General features: G+C 41.1%; 1 protein-coding gene and 2 long non-coding RNA genes across 6 annotated transcripts; 2 read left to right on the top strand and 1 right to left on the bottom strand.

Annotated features, from left to right (window-relative positions):
* Nucleotides 1–15529: 15529 nt before the first annotated feature.
* Nucleotides 15530–17751, top strand: LOC117535199 (target of EGR1 protein 1-like). 3 transcript variants are annotated; one of them, XM_034199587.1, is made up of 3 exons: nt 15531–15660; nt 15757–15850; nt 15963–17751. In XM_034199587.1, the coding sequence occupies exons 2-3, from the start codon at nt 15800–15802 to the stop codon at nt 16752–16754; spliced, it is 843 nt and encodes a 280-aa protein (XP_034055478.1). In that variant the 5' UTR covers nt 15531–15660; nt 15757–15799; the 3' UTR covers nt 16755–17751. The 3 variants fall into 3 exon arrangements, with proteins under 3 accessions (XP_034055480.1, XP_034055478.1, XP_034055479.1); XM_034199588.1 differs by having other exon boundaries at nt 15551–15677; XM_034199589.1 differs by having other exon boundaries at nt 15530–15867.
* A 524-nt stretch (nt 17752–18275) lies between these two features.
* LOC117535198 lies at nt 18276–20843 on the bottom strand. Its single transcript, XR_004567379.1, has 3 exons — nt 20368–20843; nt 20030–20231; nt 18276–18449 (listed from the first exon to the last, which is right to left on the bottom strand). It is a non-coding gene; the product is annotated as an uncharacterized LOC117535198 (long non-coding RNA).
* Nucleotides 18502–22686, top strand: LOC117535197. 2 transcript variants are annotated; one of them, XR_004567378.1, is made up of 6 exons: nt 18502–18862; nt 20096–20203; nt 20490–20725; nt 20838–22239; nt 22336–22446; nt 22542–22575. It is a non-coding gene; the product is annotated as an uncharacterized LOC117535197 (long non-coding RNA). The 2 variants fall into 2 exon arrangements; XR_004567377.1 differs by having other exon boundaries at nt 18503–18862; nt 22336–22429; nt 22542–22686.
* Nucleotides 22687–23468: the final 782 nt, after the last annotated feature.

Below are 23468 nucleotides of genomic sequence, written 5' to 3' on the forward strand. Positions count from 1 at the left end.
ACTTTATTTACGGCTAAAAAGCCCAAGATTATAGAATTAAACGAATAAATAAAAACAAGGATAATTGTGTGTTATGGTTGAGTAAATAACAGTGTGTTATTTAGAAAAGAATAACAAATTAGAAGGAAAAGATTTTAAAAAATACAGATTTCAGTATTTTGAGGCTCTAAACCCCATTTATTTTCCTCACAGACGGGAAAAAAGTCCGACATTATACGATTTAAAATAAAAACAAATAAATAAAAAGATAAAACACTGGCATGTAATTTACGTTAGAATAAATAGAATGGTTTTGAATAATAGATGATAGTAAAACGTCACTTTACAGCCCCGCCCACTTTTGGGGAAACCAACGCTGTCATTTGAACGGCGATCAAGCCTGAAGCCACAGAGCTCTTCTGTTACTGTCCTTTCTTCTTAGAGGAAGTACAGAAACAAGTAACTCTGGATTTGTTTTAATCTTTGAGGTGCAATAAACGACACAGCAGCTTTTTGGCATGTTAAAACTATTATTTTCTGCCTCGCTCATGAGAGTAACAGCTGCCGAAATTACAGCCTCGCCTACTGATTTTAATTTAACCATATATCGAGCCCGATTCTCGATTTCAAATGTGTGCTCTAAAATGATATTTTTAAATGACTATTATCATTATTATAAGCAAGGCAATAAATGGCAAAGATATGTAGAAAATAAACGTATTTAAGATACGTTCATAACGAACGTAACGTGGGAGAAAATACGTTTCTAGAAGATATGTAGAAAATAAACGTATTTAAGATACGTTCATAACGAACGTAACGTGGGAGAAGATATGTTTCTAGAAGATATGTAGAAAATAAACGTATTTGAGATACGTTCATAACAAACGTAACGTGGGAGAAAATACGTTTCTAGCTAAACGTAATTGAGAATGCAGTTTAGTTCTGTGGGAACGTAATTTTTAGGAGACAGGGTTGCACTGTTCAGGGTGAGCGCTAGGTGTAAGAAGAAAATAAGATTATATTGCTTTAATAATCCATTCTTAAATGGTATTGCTGGTATGTTAAGATATCTTTGTGACCTTGTATAAACCCTATGCCCCGTCCTGCGCCCGAGACCCTCAGAGACTTGCCTGAGGAGATCAGGGTTGCAAAATCTGGTTTTAGGTCAATGTTGTATTATTTGTTTCATTTATTCTTAATCTATGTATTGTATAGTAATAATGAATAAAAACGTAATGTATTGAACACATTCCGAAACAAAGCAGATAAGCAGAACAAGACTCAGACATAATACTAATTGTTGTTGAAACCTTTTGCGCTGTTGCAGCAAAATGGAAACTGTGTTAATTATTCTGTTCCAACTGGCCACTGGAATCAGAGAATTAATATAAGTTGAAGTTCAATTACAGTTTTAAAAATAGTTTAACATTCTTTATTAAACTGCTCCAAATTATTTCTAGTATCAACCAATTGGTCTCTATAGACATTACTAAAATTAAAATAGTTGTTAAACTACTGACAAGTTTTCTGAAACCGAGCTTATGAACAACAGAGTAAAGGTTGCTGGTTAAGCCAGGATCAATATATTTGTTGAAGTTTTTATTGTGTGCATAATAAATGTGTTAAATTAATTGAGCAATTCTTTAAAAGTATAATGTTGCAATTTCTTTAAAATAAGTAATTACAGTTACAAAATAGGTGTTGTTTTCCAAGGGCCTCTCTTTCACAGGCACTTTGAATCATAACACTTCCAAGTCCTACAGAGATCAGTATCACTTTGTGTTGCAAGCCAAATCCAGGGGTTCTACTCGAGCCCAATTTTAAATACCATAAAGAAAAGTATTGAACCCAGCTCGAGCTAAATGTGAAATGTATTTAATTAATGTGCAAGTGTTTTGATTTATTTAAAATGTTCCAGTCTAGCTTCCTTCGAGTTTAGTGTAAACAACAGATTGGTTCTCATAACATTCTCACTGCTGTGCTGTCCCAAATGTTTTAAACCTTGGGCAGATAAGCACACACACACACACACACACACACACACACACACACACACACACACACACACACACACACACACACACACACACACACACACACACACACACACACACACACACACACACACACACACACACACACTTTGGATGAGTAATCACTTCATCCAAATTGTAAATTGTTGCCTTCTTTAAAGTTATTAGTAAATTCAAGATTAATTATTCAATTAAATGTGGTACATAACATATAATAAACAAAATAACTTTGATTTGATCATTTTGTTCACAACATTAGACCTTGTCCTCTAATCTCTACTAGAATAAGATAAGTGTGCATGTTTGGGTGTGGAACACTCCTGTGATGTACCTAATCTTCTTATCCTTTTCATTACAGAGCTGGGAAAATGGTGTATTGCTTAGATTCGGATCCGTGCAAAGTCCAATTTTGACTGACTTTAGTTCTAATGTTAATTTGATTTCAACCCATAAGTAATTATTTAGATTAACTCAACATTTCACATGATGATGGATTAGTGCTCCACATTTTTCCCACTAATTTGTTGTGCAATTAGGCCAATGGTAAAGAGAGACATTGATGACCTTGTGTCCCTTTTGTTGGTACGTGGTTCCATTCTGTCTATGGCCTTGGACGGCTTCACTAAGAATCACCCAGTTCTGACAGTCCGGCTGAGTGCAGTCACAGAGATGCTATGGCTGCTCTACATGAAATGACATTAATGGTCTGGTCTGAGAATGGACACCATTACCTGCTTATAGAGACAATGCCGCTCCTCAAACTGAACAATACTGTCTCACGTGGGCCACTCCCCCCACCAAGCCATGAACTGAAAGCTTGAGATCTGCTTTGAACACCTGGAAGCCTCCCGGTCACACCAGCACCAACCCTTGGGTCAGTCAGATGGGACTAACGGCTTAACTTAGGGCATTTGGTTCAGAAATATGACTCTCGTTACCGCAGAGTGGGTTGTTTTTTTAAGGCTATTCATACTGCTATGCAGAGGATGCCTGTAGGTTGGCAAGCTGTTAAAAGCCCCTACTATTTTTTTAAAATAGGCCTAAATGTCAGGGGCCTCTTAATGTCTAGTTCTACATGTATTCACATTATATGGACAATGTTTCCACCTGGTGAAACTGAAGGCTGCACGGTACTCAGGCTACAATACGACCATTCTGTTCTGCTCTAACGATTCAATTGATAGATTCTACATCAAAACAATTAGCTTTTATTGTTTCCAATGATAACATCATTTTAAGAGAAGGAATGCAAACCTGTTTTCAAATGTAAGGTTTTGAATGTGTTTGACATTTCTCAGTAATAACACCCTCAGACACCCACTATCATTCATGCTATGCCTTCAGTAGTGACTCAGATGTTAAGGGGGATGAAGCTTTTCCTCCCAAATCAGATATGCTTTGTTTTTTTAACAAAGGTATGCATTTCCTGCATAATATATGTTTCTCACAATTGTTTTTTTTGTAAGCTGCACACAGGTGATACTGAGTCTTCTCGATTAATAGATTACACCATGCTTAAATAGACTCCTAAGTTATTATTTCATATGAGACATATGTAAGAAAAGGGAGGGAAGAGTCAATTATATTGAGTAATTGATTTTATATTGGAACATTTATTTCTCAAACCTGTTTTATGGAAGAGGAAAATATTTCTGATAAACTAATATGTTATCAAACGGTAAATGGTGAATTAATATAACATTTAGAATCATTGAGAAGGGGTGATATCCGCAGGGACTAGCTCACCTTTAAATTACAATAACATTTCTCTACTTTGGACTGATGAGTTTATGATTCTTGCATGTTAAATGACTAACACAAACCTTACATTTATGCATGTGCATGTCTCAGGAAGGCTCCCAAATAATTCTGAGGGGCCTATCCTATTTTTGTATTTAAATGATAATGTGCTAATCCATTACCTTGAGTTGTCTGCACTCAGGAAAACATCCCTATCAAGTGTTAACCCAATAACTACAGTAGGACAGCTCTGAAGGCCAAGGGTCAGAGAGAGAGAGCTACGTGGGTCCACGCCAGCCACTGCAAGGTCCTAGTCACCAACAAAAGTAGATGACAACAAGTGATGTGTCCTAATCACCAACAAAAGTAGATGACAACAAGTGATGTGTCCTAATCACCAACAGAAGTAGATGACAACAAGTGATGTGTCCTAATCACCAACAAAAGTAGATGACAACAAGTGATGTGTCCTAATCACCAACAGAAGTAGATGACAACAAGTGATGTGTCCTAATCACCAACTTGCACCACACTTGCACTACATACACCAAAACACACTACACACAAGGTATCACGAGCGAGTGCCAGCTGAGCGGTTCCATATGCTCTCTGGTTCCTCGTTTGTGTTACCGGTGTGCGGAGTCTGACTGTCCGTGTCACAAAATCGACCGAAGGAATACACACACACACCCCATGGAGCATTCCCACCTCGTGATGACGGCTCGCCTGGGACAACGCAACCGTGAGCAATACAACTGGCCTGGCCCAGTGATGTGGGGTTTAGCTCGCCACAAGATTACGTTTGGTTGTGCGGCGACAAGCTCTATCAAGTTCTGGCTCCCCTCTGGATAGGTACATGCACTCTAGTGGATTTGAATCCAGCAATCAGGCTTAACAACACTACTCTTTAATGTATTATCCATGCATAGAAAGACCTACAATGATGTTTCAAGTACTGGATTAATTTCAGTTTTGGCCCAAAACAAATATTTATAATATTTCATATAACAATTATGTAGCATATTTGATCCTCAAATTAGAGAAGTATAATTTAAAGAAATTGATATTCTCAACATTAGATAAACACAGAAGAATCCTTTCCAAGTACCATAAGTAGCTCAGGTAAGTATGGCTAATAGGAATACTTGATAGACTTAATTTGGTACAGATCAGTGGTAGCATTTACAAATGTAATAATTCAAGGTTTAAAAATGTTTAATCCTTCCTTTCCAGGTTTTTACAAAAGTCTTTGAATATTTGCCTAACTTTTCCTTTTCAGATTTTGAACAATGTACTTGACTAAAATGAATGTATTGATTTCACTAAGTGCCTTACTCTTGACTAAAGCGTATTTAAGTAAACGTAAAAGTAATCCTAAAATTGAGGACACTGCACTTTTGCAGATTACAGATTGATCAAATCACCAGTGTGAATTCTATACTCTAACTGTGAATTTGTAGCTGGATCTCTTACGATCCTGAGTTTTAAAAAGCTTTTGACTAGTGATTGCCTTGAAGTAAATCTTTAAAGCGGCAAGCTGGTTTTGATTTTATAGTTTGATGAATGAAATTAACTAATGGTAAATGATAAAAGATATTAGTTTAAAACAAATATTTAGCCATTGTGCACCTGTGTTTTATGTGTGTTCATTATTATGCTTTTGACAAAAGATGATCAAACACTGATGAGAGATGATTTTTCCTATTATGATTGGCTGTATCAATCATTGTGATTGAATGTTTCAATCTTATTCTACTTTGTGATGTAATTAATGTAAGGTGAGACCACACTCGAATCTGGAGACGCCTATTGAGTTAATTATTGACCAAATTATTATTAGACTAATGTTTTTAGGTTATCATAAATGATAAAAAGAGAGGACTGTTATGGAAATAATTGTCATAGACGCCAAGATGTGACATACAGGACAAACCTTGATGTCTGTTTACCTTCTTTAAGGACACAGGCTGCTTAGCCAATAATGTTATTGTTCCCATTCTGTGACCGGTCAATACTGGGTCACAGATGGTCTGTGTTGTGGGTACACTGGGACACTTCCTTCTCTGTATTTGTGGACTCCAAGGTGAAATCTTCGAGGTCATAGGTGTCCGAGGCAAGTAGCTCAGTGTTCCCACACTGTTTAGGCTATCTTCTCAAATATGTTGTTTACTCTCTGCGAAACCAGTTAGATGGGCTGGCAAGAGAGAGGCTCTCCAGAATTGACGTGGCAACTCTACCGTGAAGTCAGAACCTCTGACTCTTGGACTTGTGATGTGAATCCTCCGGCCGTTAACTCCAAATAAACCATCATGTGTTTGACATCAAAGCTACTGCTCTTCCCGTGTCTCCTTCCTGAGTCGGTGACTCCCACTGCATAGCTACACAGAAGTTTCCTCTACAGATGACAACGCAAAAACCAACACAAATGGTGGTGAAGAAAGCAGAACAAAGATGGAGGAAGTGAAAAATTAAGCGAGAAATCGTCCAAGACTGAGCAGAAGAAGAACGCCGACTCAGGATCGCACCGTGCCGGGTTCGACGCCTTTATGACGGGATACATTTTTGCCCATTCATGTACCCTGAACAAGAAGAAAGGAGTGGAAGCTGTAGGGAAGGAGGAGGAAGAGGAGTCCTGGGTTCCTTCGTGTCTCAATAAGGTCTACCTCAGCGGTAAATCTGCTCCTCTCAACGTGGTTAAAAGCACCTTCTCCAAATCATCCAAGGCCCATGTGGCGAAGATGGAGATGGTTTGGGGAAAGAAAGTGTAGTGTCCACACTTGAACACAGTATTTAAGTGTTTATATTAGGGCTGCAACTAATTATTATTTTAATTAGTAATCTGCAGATTACTTTTACGATAAACTGTTTGTTCAATAAATTGTCCAAAAATAATAAAAAAAGGAACAACCTCAAAAGACTCAAAGTCCAAGTGATTCAATGTTTTGTTGAGTCCAAACCTATGGTCCAAACCCAAAGATGTTGACTTTAATATAATATTTAACAGAGAAAAGCCAAGATCTAAAAACTGCATTTTCTGGCATTTTTTCCATGGATAATTACTTAAAGGATACATCAATAATCAAAGAAGTTGGTATTTGTTTCTCTGGATGCACCTATTGATTGGTCAATTACTAGTTACAACTCCAATGTACATGTGCAGGTTCAATATCAATAATTGTTTAGCCTGCCAACAGTTTGGCTCAACTATTTGATGGACAGTGCTGAACCCCAGAGGGATGGGTAGATCCCCTTCCTCTGTCACTATGAGGTTGACCATTTCTGTTTTTAGTGACACATTTTGACAATTATTGAATAGATTGGCTTGGAATTTGGTCCATGCCCCCCCCCCCCCCTCAGGATGGATGGATTTAAAAAAGTAATCCCTAACTAGGGAACCAGGATTTTGTGTTGATTTGCATTTGCCATGTTTTAAGAATGATGGAATAGGGGGTCAGTTTGCTTGTGGAACAACCTTTCAGTCTGGCAGTGTTGAAATGTAAGTCTGTTTCTCATGCTCTATACTGTTTTTATTTCTTTGTAAGACTTTTGTACATTTGTACCTACTATTAATAGTATTAAAGACGGTAATAAAGTGCAATTCAGTGGCAGCTGTTTTGATCAAGCCAGGTATTGTTTCTTAAGTTTCTCTGGAAAGAGCCAGATTCTTGATTTGCATTCATTCTTCATTTTAGATGTTTGTATAATTACCTTTTACAGGAGTTACCTTTTGAAAAAATAAATGTATGCTCTTTAAAAATGATCATTGTCTTTATTTCATTATTTACTTATACTGGTTTTATCTTGAAGGATGATTAAAACAAAATGCCATAATTTAACCCCTTGCTATAACCAGCACATCATTTTTGAATCGACTGTCCATGGAAGTAATAGTTAATATATCAGCAGTGTGGCACCAATTGTACCACACTCACAAGTTGACATCCCATTTTAAATACGTTTTTAAAACGTTTTTGTTTGTAGATACATTCATTTTTATTGTGAACTACAAGATTGATAATCATTTTATTTTTTAAATGTTTGCAAACTGACTACAGTGAAAGTTGGTGTATAGCTCCTTCACAGGATAAACCATTTGGTCTTTAGTAACTCAGCCTGTCCTCTGGCGCCACCCTCTGGACAAACATTTTCTTGTTTCTGTTTGTGTGATGGAGAAGGAATTACATTTGTTTATTGTTACAAATACTTTCAGTTGAAACAGATTCCTGGTGACAACATTGTTTGGAAGTAGTTCGGCTTGAACACATCACTGAGGGTAAAGTATGTCACAGAACACAGGATTATTTAATAGAGGTGTTTTCATTGAATTCAATATCAAAGCAATCACGTGTATATCATGGGGTGCTCGGTGTTGACCGCTGTGGATCACACTGGTTGTGTTGTTCTTGTTGTCTCCTGTCCCACTTCAGGAAGGCCATACACCCAGGAAGAGCCCTGCCCTGTGATATCAAAAAAAGGCAATGTACAGAGATTACATTAGTGTAAATCTTCACATGAAACTTTTGTGAAAAAAACAATCATGAAAGAGACAAACTCTGTCTTTAATGTTCTACTTAACAAAACACAGGTCCTTGTGTCCAGTTGCCACAGTATGGTTCACTCAGAGGAAAATAGAAACAAAGTCTAGTTTATATTTTACATGATGATTGCAATGAAATCACAGCACGTAAGCATTTATATATTTATAGTTAAACACGTTTTATATCAGACACTGGAAGCATTCAGATCTGTAAATTCATATGAAGACATGGACTTCATCTCAGGCTGATTGTACTTTACATTTGAGATCAGATGTTTCATTAGCTCAACTTGCTGTATTTGAGTAATGATCAGACCAACAACAACATCAACAGGTACGTAGGCCAACCACTAATAGTTAAATAACAAGTGCTTTCATAATTTCTTTCCATAGAGGTTTCGTCTTTAGGTTCAAGATAACGATAAACTCTCAGAAGCGTTGCGTGAGTGAGGACGCTGGCGTGTTTGTCGCCGCTTCACTTCATAGCCAAAAAAATTAGTTTTTTCTGTGCTGTTTTTTCCCCGTGTTATTGTGTTCTAACAACCACAAATCCACTGCAAATAGTCTGCTAAAGCTACCATAACTGTTTGGATCTATCGACTGTGTACCTATTACACTTACACATTCTCCGACGATCGGCTGTCACTGCTAGCCGCCGTTCAGCCGCTAGCTCCTGCGTAGCTATCAGCCATCCTCTTCAACCTGGGATCTCTGGAGCTCCATTTCCTTCTCCACATCCCCAGTCTGTCCCCTCAACTCAGCTGCTACCCAGTTTCTTGTTAGCATTTCATTGCTAGCCACTGCTGGGTTCTCAATGTAGCTGCCGCCTAGCCCCTGCTTAGCAGCTCGTAGCTAGCCGCTGCTCCTCTGTGCTGCTGACATGGCTCTCTGGAAATACTCCGCTCTGCAAATGTGGAATCTTGTCTGCCACAACACTCCTAACTACCTCACTACAATACAATCACTTGGACTCCTTCGCCGTCCCCGCTATGTGCATAGGGCTGCACGTCGCAAGTTTGTCAACTCTGACCATGACATCCCCACCACACAGACAGACAGACGGTCCGTCGCACTTCGCCGACGTCATCAGAGCACACCCTACGTGCATAGCTGTAATCTGAGACCTCTCAGCTGTATCGACGTCATCAGCCCATTCACCCCCTCTGCCTCAACAACTACAAACAACAATGCAACATTCATGCTGCAGAATGTTCGATCACTGAACAAAAAAGCACCTCTGATCAATGACATTATCACTGATCATAAACTTCATTTCCTCTGCTTAACCGAAACATGGCAAACTGGACAGGATTTCCTATTACTCAACCAAGCCACACCTCCTGGCTATGTCTACCTCCAAAAGCCCCGCTCCACTGGTCGGGGCGGTGGGCTGGCTGTAATATACAGGGCAGACATCTCGATCAAAGAGCTTCCTGTACCCAACACCAGCTCACTTGAATGTCTTGCCTTCACTATATCTGGATCTGCACAGCTCCAGGCTGTTCTTATATATCGCCCCCCCAAAGCCTCAGCCTCTGCCATCTTCCTGTCGGAACTATCTGAGCTACTCTCCTCAATCTGCTCCATGTCCCAATCTACGCTCCTTCTTGGAGACTTTAACATTCATGTGGACTCACCCTGTTGCACATTTTCCTCTGACTTCCTGGCACTTCTGGACTGCTTCAATTTTGAACAGCATGTCCATGATCCCACCCATGCCAAAGGCCACACCCTGGATTTGGTATGTACCACTGGCACAACTGCATCCCACCTGCAGTGCCTCAACCTGGCTGTCTCCGACCATCATGCCATCCTGTTCACTGTGCCTATCACCCTACCCAGACAGCTTGTACTGAGGACAATTACCTACAGGAGCTTAAAATCAGTGAGCGCACCAGCCATAACCAGCCTCATAGCTAGCCACCTGGCCTCCGATCCCCCTGACACCTCGGTTGACGGACTGGTAGCCCAGTACAACACTGCTCTTTCCCTGAGTCTCGACTCACTTGCCCCCCTCATTACCCGCACTGTCTCCTTCACCCACTCAGCCCCCTGGTTCACCACCAGTCTCCGTGCCATGAAAGCCTCTGGCCGCCAACTGGAGCGGCTCCACAAAAAATCTGGCCTCACCGTCCATCTGGAGGCGTATAGAGAGCATGTCAAATCTTACAAGGACGCCCTCTCAAAAGCTAAGGCACACTACTACTCCTCACTCATCGGTAACCAGCAACACCACCCCCGTATGCTCTTCTCCACCATAAACCGCCTACTCCGCCCAATTGACCCCCCCCAACCCAGCAGACGCCCCCGAGCTTTGCACCAGGTTCCTTGACTTCTTTGAGGACAAAGTCAACTCCATCCACCAGGAACTCCAGGCTTCTGCCCCATCCCATCCACATGCCACACCACCTCCAGTCACTGTTCGCTCAACTCAACACCTGCCTCAATGTTGTCTCTCCTCCTTTGCACCAGTGGATGCCACACAGGTTACCAAACTTGTCTCAAAAGCTAAGGCTACAACCTGCTCCCTCGACCCCATGCCCTCTGCCCTGGTCAAAACTTGCCTACCCATCCTCTGCTCCACCATTGTTAAAATTATCAACTCCTCCCTGGAATCAGGCAAGGTTCCCGCCGACCTCAAGATAGCAGCTGTCACCCCCATCGTCAAAAAACTGGTCTCGACCCCGAGGACCCCAGCAACTTCCGGCCGATCTCCAACCTTCCTTTTCTTAGCAAGATCATGGAAAGAGCAGTTGCTGCCCAACTCCACCATCATATGTCCGACCATGAGCTCTACGAACCCTTCCAATCAGGCTTCAGATCCAACCACAGCACAGAGACGGCCCTTATTAAAATAACCAATGACCTCCTCATAGCCGCCGATTCAGGCCTCGTCAGCATCCTTATCCTCCTGGACATCTCCGCCGCATTCAACACAGTCTCCCACACTATCCTACTCAACCGCCTATCCGTCTACCTTGGCCTCTCTGGTACAGCCCTCTCCTGGTTCCATTCCTACCTCTCCAACAGGCAACAGTTTGTGACCATCGGAAAATCCAGCTCTCCCCCAGCCCCTGTCAACCAAGGTGTGCCGCAAGGTTCAGTGCTCGGCCCCCTTCTATTCAACATCTACATGCTCCCCCTTGGTGAAATCATCCGCCGACATGGTCTCAACTTCCACTCCTATGCCGACGACACCCAACTCTACATCAGTACCAATCCATCATCCCAGCTACCCCCACTGTCACTTGTCAACTGCCTCCGCGACATCCAAGCCTGGATGTCAAAAAATCTACTTAAACTCAACAATAACAAAACAGAGCTCATGGTTGTGGCCCCAAAAACACTGCTCCGGAAGGTTGGAGATCTGCTCCTCACCATCGATGGCGGCTCCATCCACCCTTCCCCTGAGGTTCGCAGCCTGGGCGTCACTCTGGACTCCAGCCTCACCTTCAACTCCCACATCAGATCTACTGTCAAAACTGCTTTCTTTCACCTACGAAACATCTCCAGACTCCGGCCCTCTCTCCCCGACCCCGTTGCAGAAACATTAATTCATACCTTCATCTCTTCTCGTCTGGACTACTGCAATGGAGTTCTGTTCGGGGTCACCAGCAAAGCCCTGGACAGGCTCCAGTACGTCCAGAACTCTGCAGCCAGGCTCCTCACCCACACTAAGCCCTGGCAACACATCACCCCTACCCTCATCCACCTTCACTGGCTCCCGGTCAAGTCACGCATCCAGTACAAACTCCTCCTGCTAACTTACAAATCTCTCCACTCCCTAGCCCCTCCATACATCTCTGACCTCCTTCAGCCCTACACCCCCTCTCGTCACCTGCGGTCCTCTGACAAAGGGCTGCTCTCCATCCAGCGCTCCAAGCTGAAAACATTTGGCAACAGAGCCTTCAGTGTCGCAGCCCCCACCCTCTGGAATTCTCTCCCCTGTGCAATCAGGAATGCAGACACTCTGGACACCTTCAAAAAACACCTCAAACACCATCTGTTCACTCAGGCCTTTGGCCTCAACTAATATACAGTACTCAGCAACCTATTCCTGTTTTTGTTTTCTTCAGCCTATGTATCTTTATTATTACTTTTTGTTTTGTTACTTCCCATTGTAAAGCGTCCTTGGGTTTCGTGAAAGGCGCTATATAAATTGAAATTATTATTATTATTATTATTATTAAACCATGTATTGATATTTGTCTCTGCTGCACATTGTGATTTATCTCTAAACTAGCAAACTGAAAGCTGCGTGTTATACATTTCCAGTTTAATACCAGTTATATATCTACAGATTCAATATTTATGTTTACAAAATGGACGTAGAGGATTCCATGGTTGCTATGGTTTGACGCAGGACTAGCGTCAATATCGGATCAATATTTAAACCATAACAACCTGAAAACTACCTGAAGACGGTCACGAAAATATTTTCTCCGCTTTCACTCGACGATTCTGCCAAATTATCGCTTCTTCTCAAGTCTTTTTACATCCCGACAAGAGTCAGAGAACCCCTGAGAGTTATTACAGCGAGAAAACACACTTTAATTATGGAAAATGTAAGATTTCATAACGTTGAAAGTCCCCGTTGTTTCCAATGTGCTTTGCCGTCGACATTTTCAGAAACCTCACAGTTTACTGATGTTTATCAAATCATTTAGTCTCCTGTAACGATAAGTAGGCCTACCATTAAACAGTGTAACTATCAGATTAAGGTCAAGTATACTGTGACGACTCAATTAATACATCTTTGCATTAAAAACTACCAAAAATACACATGCATTCATCAAAACTAGGCTATATGACAATATTAACAAATAAATGTTGTATCTAATACAAATCATTTATATTAACATTTTAGGCTATATCACCCAGCTTCAAGCTGAAATACATTCATATTGTAACTTTGAATCAAGCTAATTAAAGTCACTCACTTTAACTTAGCATTATTTCCATCATATACATGTGCAATATTATATGTTCAAACAATAAACAGACATATGCTTATTATATAACATTGTAATCACGTCACATATGTGTCACTAAAGCACAATATTAACTGACATGAGGGCCTAAAGGTGGCTCTTGTTTTGTTACCGGACCTGTCTCGTCTTGAGGAGGTTTTCAGACTTTGATTACATATTTCATGTTCCTTCATTTATGATTTTTATCCAACAACCACATCCATCTTTGGCAAGTTAATCTTCCAGCACATAAAACTAGTAATAACACATTTGATTTGTATACTACGACATGACAAAATACTTGAAAAAGGTCCATCCTGCATGTACTTGTAGAGCCTCATCCTAACATGAGTGTGTGTTGTTGCAGGGTCGAGTGCCCGTCCTCCCGCAGGACAACCAGACAGGAAGGAGAGTCTCTGCCCGCCAGAGGAGGCCTGCAGTCTGCAGACAGTGTTCCTGCTGCAGGGACGACCAGGTGAGACATCTGATCCTCAACTCTGTTCCTTGAAATTGTACACAGTTTAATCCACAAGATTGTTTGACAGGTTTACAAAAAGGCAAACACATGGAGTATATTGTCAATACTAAATAGTTTGAGAAGGTCCATTGTACAGGACTAATGCCCCAAATACTCAAATTTCAAGTAATCCTCTGCATCTGATGTAGATGTTTCCTCTTGTAAAATGATAAAAGTATGTTGTTAAGTAAGAAGTTTACTAGAGTCTGACATCCTCTCGTGTTTTGCTGACCTTCTCCAGGTGCCACATACAAAGCGCCGGCGCCCTGCTGCTTCTGCAGACCTTCCCCAGAAAAGAAAGCAGACCTCCGCGGCTCTTCCTCCTAAACCTGCTGACCTGCCACCTGTCTCTAATGTGGCCTCCAGCCCCCGGACCTCCAATGCTCCCCTGCACCTCGAAGACCCTATCAGGATCCACAACCGCTCAGTCGAGGAGTACCAGCTCATCTACCATGAAGTTGTGGATAACATGCTGAGGTACGTTGCGTCACAAATGAGTCAGTTCATTTACAGAGTTTCCACTCTCTTAGAAATCGATCTCTCTATTTTCCTTCATCATAAAGATTTATTTTTGTGTTTCTCCTCTCAGGTTCCCGGACGGTCGCCTGCGTCCATATAGTTTGGGTCTGGGTCGTCGTATCAAGCAGAAGCTGTGGGAGCGACTGGACCGTCCGATGTTCACAGAGACAGTGGATGAAGACGGTCTGGTCCATGTGGACGTGTCCTACGGTGCTGGAGTCCAGCCTCCGCTCTACAACGTGGATGTTTCTGGTGAACCAGAGCCCGAATATCCACCAGCAAAAAGGGCAAAGCACTAAGACACACTCTCATAAGCTGACATGTCTAATAATACTGTGCTTTAAGTTTAGTTTAGTTTTTTTTTAAAGTATGGCAGTTAAGTTTAAGTTAATTAAGTGTAGAGATACGTTTTTAGTGCCAAGCATAAGTATTATGTGCTAAGTCTTTAGTTTTAAGTATTTAGTAATAAGTATAAAGTGTTAAGAGTAAGTGTTTAGTTTAAGTTTTTAGTTATAGTAATTTGTTTGAAGTATTTCATATTAAGTGTTACGTTTTTAGTGCCAAGCACAAGTATTAAGTGTCAAGTCTTTAATTTTAAGTATTTAGTAATAATTATAAAGTGTTAAGAGTAAGTGTTTAGTTTAAGTTTTCTGTTTAAGTACTAAGTTGAAGTATTACGTTTAAGTATTTAGTGTTAAGAGTAAGTATTTAGTAGTAAGTATAAGTATTTAGTGTTTAGTTTAAGTATTTAGTAATACGTTTAAGTATTTAGTGTTAAGAATAAGTAGTGTTAAGAGTTAGTATTTAGTTGAGTTAAGTTTACTTTCATTGATCTTAATGTATCTCACCACTGATGAATTGTCTTCCTCTGAATCAGTTCCTGCTCCTCTGTTAACAGTCTTCTTACTCCAGCTTCAGCCTCAACAGCAACAGTTATCACCTGCCAGAACACCTGCTCCACCCTCCAGCCTCCACCTGTTACTTCTACCAGACAAAACATCAGCCTTGAGCTGCAGCCTGTGAGATGACAGACTCCTCTCCACCTGCAGCCGCTGTCTCTCTGTTGCCTACATCCTCTACCAGCAGCTTCAGCATCAAACTGCTGCCTCACTCTTCACCTGCAGCCTCCGTCAGCAACCTGCAGATTCTGACAGATCACTGCGGTCAAACCTCCACCTTCAGCGCTTCCGCCTCCACCTGCAGATTCCTACAGCCATCTGAAGACGACCACTCCCCCTGAAGATCCCCACAGAAAGCTGTGGCCAAACCTCCACCTACAGCCTCTATAAGGAAACCTGCACAGATGTTATCCTACTGCCATGTGGAGACCTGAGTGGAACAGCAAGGACCAGAGAAACACACGCAGATATAGTCCTTCAGTTAATATGCAAACATATTTCTGTGTTATTAAAGCTGGCTCTCTGTTTACATTCTGTTCACTTGTTCTTCTTCTCACAGGTGTTTTCAAACGTTGTGAAAGACTGAGCTCACACTCCTCAACATGAACCTGACTGACTGTGATGATGCCTTCATGAAACGAGAGAGCTCCACTGTACGTACAGTATAGCAGTATGAGATTTCTTAACAACACTCTGAGTGTATTGGGATTTTTAATGGAAGTTCGGTGATGAATTATATTTGAATGCAACACCTTACACTTCCAGATCTACCAGGAGCTGCTTCAGGGCCCTGAGGACAACTCCTTTTACAACAGCTCTGTTCCAGAGATGCTTCCTCCTCCTCCACATCCTCAACCTTCACCACCCCTCCTGCTCATCGCCAGAACTAAGAGTGCCCCACCCCATCTCAGCAACCACCACCAGTTTCTCCTGCAGCCACCGCCTAAGAGGAAGAGACGTAAAGAAAAAAGGAAAGGTAAAGGCGAGGCAGCGGAAGACGGTGCCCCTCAACACAAAATCCCCCACATGGCGGTGGATCTGCAAGAAACGCCAGATGAGAAGCAAGGGGCCGAGTCATCCTCAGAAAAAGGGTCTCTAATGGACACCCAACAGAATGAACGAGAGAAAACAGACATCGAGGGGAACGGAGTGAGCCAAGACAACACACTTGAAATAACACCCACTACTGATGACAACGCAAAAACCAACACAAATGGTGGTGAAGAAAGCAGAACAAAAGATGGAGGAAGTGAAAAATTAAGCGAGAAATCGTCCAAGACTGAGCAGAAGAAGAACGCCGACTCAGGATCGCACCGTGCCGGGTTCGACGCCTTTATGACGGGATACATTTTTGCCCATTCATGTACCCTGAACAAGAAGAAAGGAGTGGAAGCTGTAGGGAAGGAGGAGGAAGAGGAGTCCTGGGTTCCTTCGTGTCTCAATAAGGTCTACCTCAGCGGTAAATCTGCTCCTCTCAACGTGGTTAAAAGCACCTTCTCCAAATCATCCAAGGCCCATGTGGCGAAGATGGAGATGGTTTGGGGAAAGAAAGTGTAGTGTCCACACTTGAACACAGTATTTAAGTGTTTATATTAGGGCTGCAACTAATTATTATTTTAATTAGTAATCTGCAGATTACTTTTACGATAAACTGTTTGTTCAATAAATTGTCCAAAAATAATAAAAAAGGAACAACCTCAAAAGACTCAAAGTCCAAGTGATTCAATGTTTTGTTGAGTCCAAACCTATGGTCCAAACCCAAAGATGTTGACTTTAATATAATATTTAACAGAGAAAAGCCAAGATCTAAAAACTGCATTTTCTGGCATTTTTTCCATGGATAATTACTTAAAGGATACATCAATAATCAAAGAAGTTGGTATTTTTTTCTCTGGATGCACCTATTGATTGGTCAATTACTAGTTACAACTCCAATGTACATGTGCAGGTTCAATATCAATAATTGTTTAGCCTGCCAACAGTTTGGCTCAACTATTTGATGGACAGTGCTGAACCCCAGAGGATGGGTAGATCCCCTTCCTCTGTCACTATGAGGTTGACCATTTCTGTTTTTAGTGACACATTTTGACAATTATTGAATAGATTGGCTTGGAATTTGGTCCATGCCCCCCCCCCCCCCCCCTCCCTCAGGATGGATGGATTTAAAAGAGTAATCCCTAACTAGGGAACCAGGATTTTGTGTTGATTTTTATTTGCCATGTTTTAAGAATGATGGAATAGGGGGTCAGTTTGCTTGTGGAACAACCTTTCAGTCTGGCAGTGTTGAAATGTAAGTCTGTTTCTCATGCTCTATACTGTTTTTATTTCTTTGTAAGACTTTTGTACATTTGTACCTACTATTAATAGTATTAAAGACGGTAATAAAGTGCAATTCAGTGGCAGCTGTTTTGATCAAGCCAGGTATTGTTTCTTAAGTTTCTCTGGAAAGAGCCAGATTCTTGATTTGCATTCATTCTTCATTTTAGATGTTTGTATAATTACCTTTTACAGGAGTTACCTTTTGAAAAAATAAATGTATGCTCTTTAAAAATGATCATTGTCTTTATTTCATTATTTACTTATACTGGTTTTATCTTGAAGGATGATTAAAACAAAATGCCATAATTTAATCCCCTTGCTATAACCAGCACATCATTTTTGAATCGACTGTCCATGGAAGTAATAGTTAATATATCAGCAGTGTGGCACCAATTGTACCACACTCACAAGTTGACATCCCATTTTAAATACGTTTTTAAAACGTTTTTGTTTGTAGATACATTCATTTTTATTGTGAACTACAAGATTGATAATCATTTTATTTTTTAAATGTTTGCAAACTGACTACAGTGAAAGTTGGTGTATAGCTCCTACACAGGATAAACCATTTGGTCTTTAGTAACTCAGCCTGTCCTCTGGCGCCACCCTCTGGACAAACATTTTCTTGTTTCTGTTTGTGTGATGGAGAAGGAATTACATTTGTTTGTTGTTACAAATACTTTCAGTTGAAACAGATTCCTGGTGACAACATTGTTTGGAAGTAGTTCAGCTTGAACACATCACTGAGGGTAAAGTATGTCACAGAACACAGGATTATTTAATAGAGGTGTTTTCATTGAATTCAATATCAAAGCAATCACGTGTATATAATGGGGTGCTAGGTGTTGACCGCTGTGGATCACACTGGTTGTGTTGTTCTTGTTGTCTCCTGTCCCACTTCAGGAAGGCCATACACCCAGGAAGAGCCCTGCCCTGTGATATCAAAAAAGGCAATGTACAGAGATTAAATTAGTGTAAATCTTCACATGAAACTTTTGTCAAAAAAACAATCATGAAAGAGACAAACTCTGTCTTTAATGTTCTACTTAACAAAACACAGGTCCTTGTGTCCAGTTGCCACAGTATGGTTCACTCAGAGGAACATATAAACAAAGTCTAGTTTATATTTTACATGATGATTGCAATGAAATCACAGCACGTAAGCATTTATATATTTATAGTTAAACACGTTTTATATCAGACACTGGAAGCATTCAGATCTGTAAATTCATATGAAGACATGGACTTCATCTCAGGCTGATTGTACTTTACATTTGAGATCAGATGTTTCATTAGCTCAACTTGCTGTATTTGAGTAATGATCAGACCAACAACAACATCAACAGGTACGTAGGCCAACCACTAATAGTTCAATAACAAGTGCTTTCATAATTTCTTTCCATAGAGGTTTCGTCTTTAGGTTCAAGATAACGATAAACCATGTATTGATATTTGTCTCTGCTGCACATTGTGATTTATCTCTAAGCTAGCAAACTGAAAGCTGCGTGTTATACATTTCCAGTTTAATACCAGTTATATATCTACAGATTCAATATTTATGTTTACAAAATGGACGTAGAGGATTCCATGGTTGCTATGGTTTGACGCAGGACTAGCGTCAATATCGGATCAATATTTAAACCATAACAACCTGAAAACTACCTGAAGACGGTCACGAAAATATTTTCCTCCGCTTTCACTCGACGATTCTGCCAAATTATCGCTTCTTCTCAAGTCTTTTTACATCCCGACAAGAGTCAGAGAACCCCTGAGAGTTATTACAGCGAGAAAACACACTTTAATTATGGAAAATGTAAGATTTCATAACGTTGAAAGTCCCCGTTGTTTCCAATGTGCTTTGCCGTCGACATTTTCAGAAACCTCACAGTTTACTGATGTTTATCAAATCATTTAGTCTCCTGTAACGATAAGTAGGCCTACCATTAAACAGTGTAACTATCAGATTAAGGTCAAGTATACTGTGACGACTCAATTAATACATCTTTGCATTAAAAACTACCAAAAATACACATGCATTCATCAAAACTAGGCTATATGACAATATTAACAAATAAATGTTGTATCTAATACAAATCATTTATATTAACTTTTTAGGCTATATCACCCAGCTTCAAGCTGAAATACATTCATATTGTAACTTTGAATCAAGCTAATTAAAGTCACTCACTTTAACTTAGCATTATTTCCATCATATACATGTGCAATATTATATGTTCAAACAATAAACAGACATATGCTTATTATATAACATTGTAATCACGTCACATATGTGTCACTAAAGCACAATATTAACTGACATGAGGGCCTAAAGGTGGCTCTTGTTTTGTTACCGGACCTGTCTCGTCTTGAGGAGGTTTTCAGACTTTGATTATGTTTCATGTTTCTTCATTTATGATTTTTATCCAACAACCACATCCATCTTTGGCAAGTTAATCTTCCAGCACATAAAACTATAACACATTTGATTTGTATACTACGACATGACAACATACTTGAAAAAGGTCCATCCTGCATGTACTTGTAGAGCCTCATCCTAACATGAGTGTGTGTTGTTGCAGGGTCGAGTGCCCGTCCTCCCGCAGGACAACCAGACAGGAAGGAGAGTCTCTGCCCGCCAGAGGAGGCCTGCAGTCTGCAGACAGTGTCCCTGCTGCAGGGACGACCAGGTGAGACATCTGATCCTCAACTCTGTTCCTTGAAATTGTACACAGTTTAATCCACAAGATTGTTTGACAGGTTTACAAAAAGGTAAACACATAGTGGAGTATATTGTCAATACTAAATAGTTTGAGAAGGTCCATTGTACAGGACTAATGCCCCAAATACTCACATTTCAAGTAATCCTCTGCATCTGATGTAGATGTTTCCTCTTGTAAAATGATAAAAGTATGTTGTTAAGTAAGAAGTTTACTAGAGTCTGACATCCTCTCGTGTTTTGCTGACCTTCTCCAGGTGCCACATACAAAGCGCCGGCGCCCTGCTGCTTCTGCAGACCTTCCCCAGAAAAGGAAGCAGACCTCCGCGGCTCTTCCTCCTAAACCTGCTGACCTGCCACCTGTCTCTAATGTGGCCTCCAGCCCCCGGACCTCCAATGCTCCCCTGCACCTCGAAGACCCTATTAGGATCCACAACCGCTCAGTCGAGGAGTACCAGCTCATCTACCATGAAGTTGTGGATAACATGCTGAGGTACGTTGCGTCACAAATGAGTCAGTTCATTTACAGAGTTTCCACTCTCTTAGAAATCTATCTCTCTATTTTCCTTCATCATAAAGATTTATTTTTGTGTTTCTCCTCTCAGGTTCCCGGACGGTCGCCTGCGTCCATATAGTTTGGGTCTGGGTCGTCGTATCAAGCAGAAGCTGTGGGAGCGACTGGACCGTCCGATGTTCACAGAGACAGTGGATGAAGACGGTCTGGTTCATGTGGACGTGTCCTACGGTGCTGGAGTCCAGCCTCCGCTCTACAACGTGGATGTTTCTGGTGAACCAGAGCCCGAATATCCACCAGCAAAAAGGGCAAAGCACTAAGACACACTCTCATAAGCTGACATGTCTAATAATACTGTGCTTTAAGTTTAGTTTAGTTTTTTTTAAAGTATGGCAGATAAGTTTAAGTTTATTAAGTGTAGAGATACGTTTTTAGTGCCAAGCATAAGTATTATGTGCTAAGTCTTTAGTTTTAAGTATTTAGTAATAAGTATAAGTCTAAAGTGTTAAGAGTAAGTGTTTAGTTTAAGTTTTTAGTTATAGTAATTTGTTTGAAGTATTTCATATTAAGTGTTACGTTTTTAGTGCCAAGCACAAGTATTAAGTGTCAAGTCTTTAATTTTAAGTATTTAGTAATAAGTATAAAGTGTTAAGAGTAAGTGTTTAGTTTAAGTTTTCTGTTTAAGTACTAAGTTGAAGTATTAAGTATTTAGTGTTAAGAGTAAGTATTTAGTAGTAAGTATAAGTATTTAGTGTTTAGTTTAAGTATTTAGTAATAAGTTTAAGTATTTAGTGTTAAGAATAAGTAGTGTTAAGAGTTAGTATTTAGTTGAGTTAAGTTTACTTTCATTGATCTTAATGTATCTCACCACTGATGAATTGTCTTCCTCTGAATCAGTTCCTGCTCCTCTGTTAACAGTCTTCTTACTCCAGCTTCAGCCTCAACAGCAACAGTTATCACCTGCCAGAACACCTGCTCCACCCTCCAGCCTCCACCTGTTACTTCTACCAGACAAAACATCAGCCTTGAGCTGCAGCCTGTGAGATGACAGACTCCTCTCCACCTGCAGCCTCTGTCTCTCTGTTGCCTACATCCTCTACCAGCAGCTTCAGCATCAAACTGCTGCCTCACTCTTCACCTGCAGCCTCTGTCAGCAACCTGCAGCCATCTCCTCCAACTGCACATTCTGTTGAATGGCTGATGGCTGAACCTCCATCTACAGCCTTTGCCAGTGCCTATACCTCTCGAAGTGAACTGCTATCCGAGCCTCCACCCACAGCCTCTGTCAGCAACCTGCAGCTTCCGCCTCCACCTGCAGATTCCTACAGCCATCTGAAGACGACCACTGGGGGAGTGGTCGTCTTCAGATGAAGATCCCCACAGAAAGCTGTGGCCAAACCTCCACCTACAGCCTCTATAAGGAAACCTGCACAGATGTTATCCTACTGCCATGTGGAGACCTGAGTGGAACAGCAAGGACCAGAGAAACACACGTAGATATAGTCCTTCAGTTAATATGCAAACATATTTCTGTGTTATTAAAGCTGGCTCTCTGTTTACATTCAGTTCACTTGTTCTTCTTCTCACAGGTGTTTTCAAACGTTGTGAAAGACTGAGCTCACACTCCTCAACATGAACCTGACTGACTGTGATGATGCCTTCATGAAACGAGAGAGCTCCACTGTACGTACAGTATAGCAGTATGAGATTTCTTAACAACACTCTGAGTGTATTGGGATTTTTAATGGAAGTTCGGTGATGAATTATATTTGAATGCAACACCTTACACTTCCAGATCTACCAGGAGCTGCTTCAGGGCCCTGAGGACATCTCCTTTTACAACAGCTCTGTTCCAGAGATGCTTCCTCCTCCTCCACATCCTCCACCTTCACCACCCCTCCTGCTCATCGCCAGAACTAAGAGTGCCCCACCCCATCTCAGCAACCACCACCAGTTTCTCCTGCAGCCACCGACCTAAGAGGAAGAGACGAGACGTAAAGAAAAAAGGAAAGGTAAAGGCAGATGCAGGGAAGACGGTGCCCCTCAACACCAAATCCCCCACATGGGGTGGATCTGCAAGAAACGCCAGATGAGAAGCAAGGGGCCGAGTCATCCCTCAGAAAAAGGGTCTCTAATGGACACCCAACAGAATGAACGAGAGAAACAGACATCGAGGGGAACGGAGTGAGCCCAAGACAACACACTTGAAATAACACCCACTACTGATGACAACGCAAAAACCAACACAAATGGTGGTGAAGAAAGCAGAACAAAAGATGGAGGAAGTGAAAAATTAAGCGAGAATCGTCCAAGACTGAGCAGAAGAAAACGCCGACTCAGGATCGCACCGTGCCGGGTTCGACGCCTTTATGACGGGATACATTTTTGCCCATTCATGTACCCTGAACAAGAAGAAAGGAGTGGAAGCTGTAGGGAAGGAGGAGGAAGAGGAGTCCTGGGTTCCTTCGTGTCTCAATAAGGTCTACCTCAGCGGTAAATCTGCTCCTCTCAACGTGGTTAAAAGCACCTTCTCCAAATCACCCAAGGCCCATGTGGCGAAGATGGAGATGGTTTGGGGAAAGAAAGTGTAGTGTCCACACTTGAAACAGTATTTAAGTTTTATATTAGGGCTGCAACTAATTATTATTTGAATTAGTAATCTGCAGATTACTTTACGATAAACTGTTTGTCAATAAATGGTCCAAAAATAATAAAAAAGGAA

Source organism: Gymnodraco acuticeps, unplaced genomic scaffold, assembly GCF_902827175.1.
Source record: "Gymnodraco acuticeps unplaced genomic scaffold, fGymAcu1.1, whole genome shotgun sequence".
NCBI lineage: Eukaryota > Metazoa > Chordata > Actinopteri > Perciformes > Bathydraconidae > Gymnodraco > Gymnodraco acuticeps.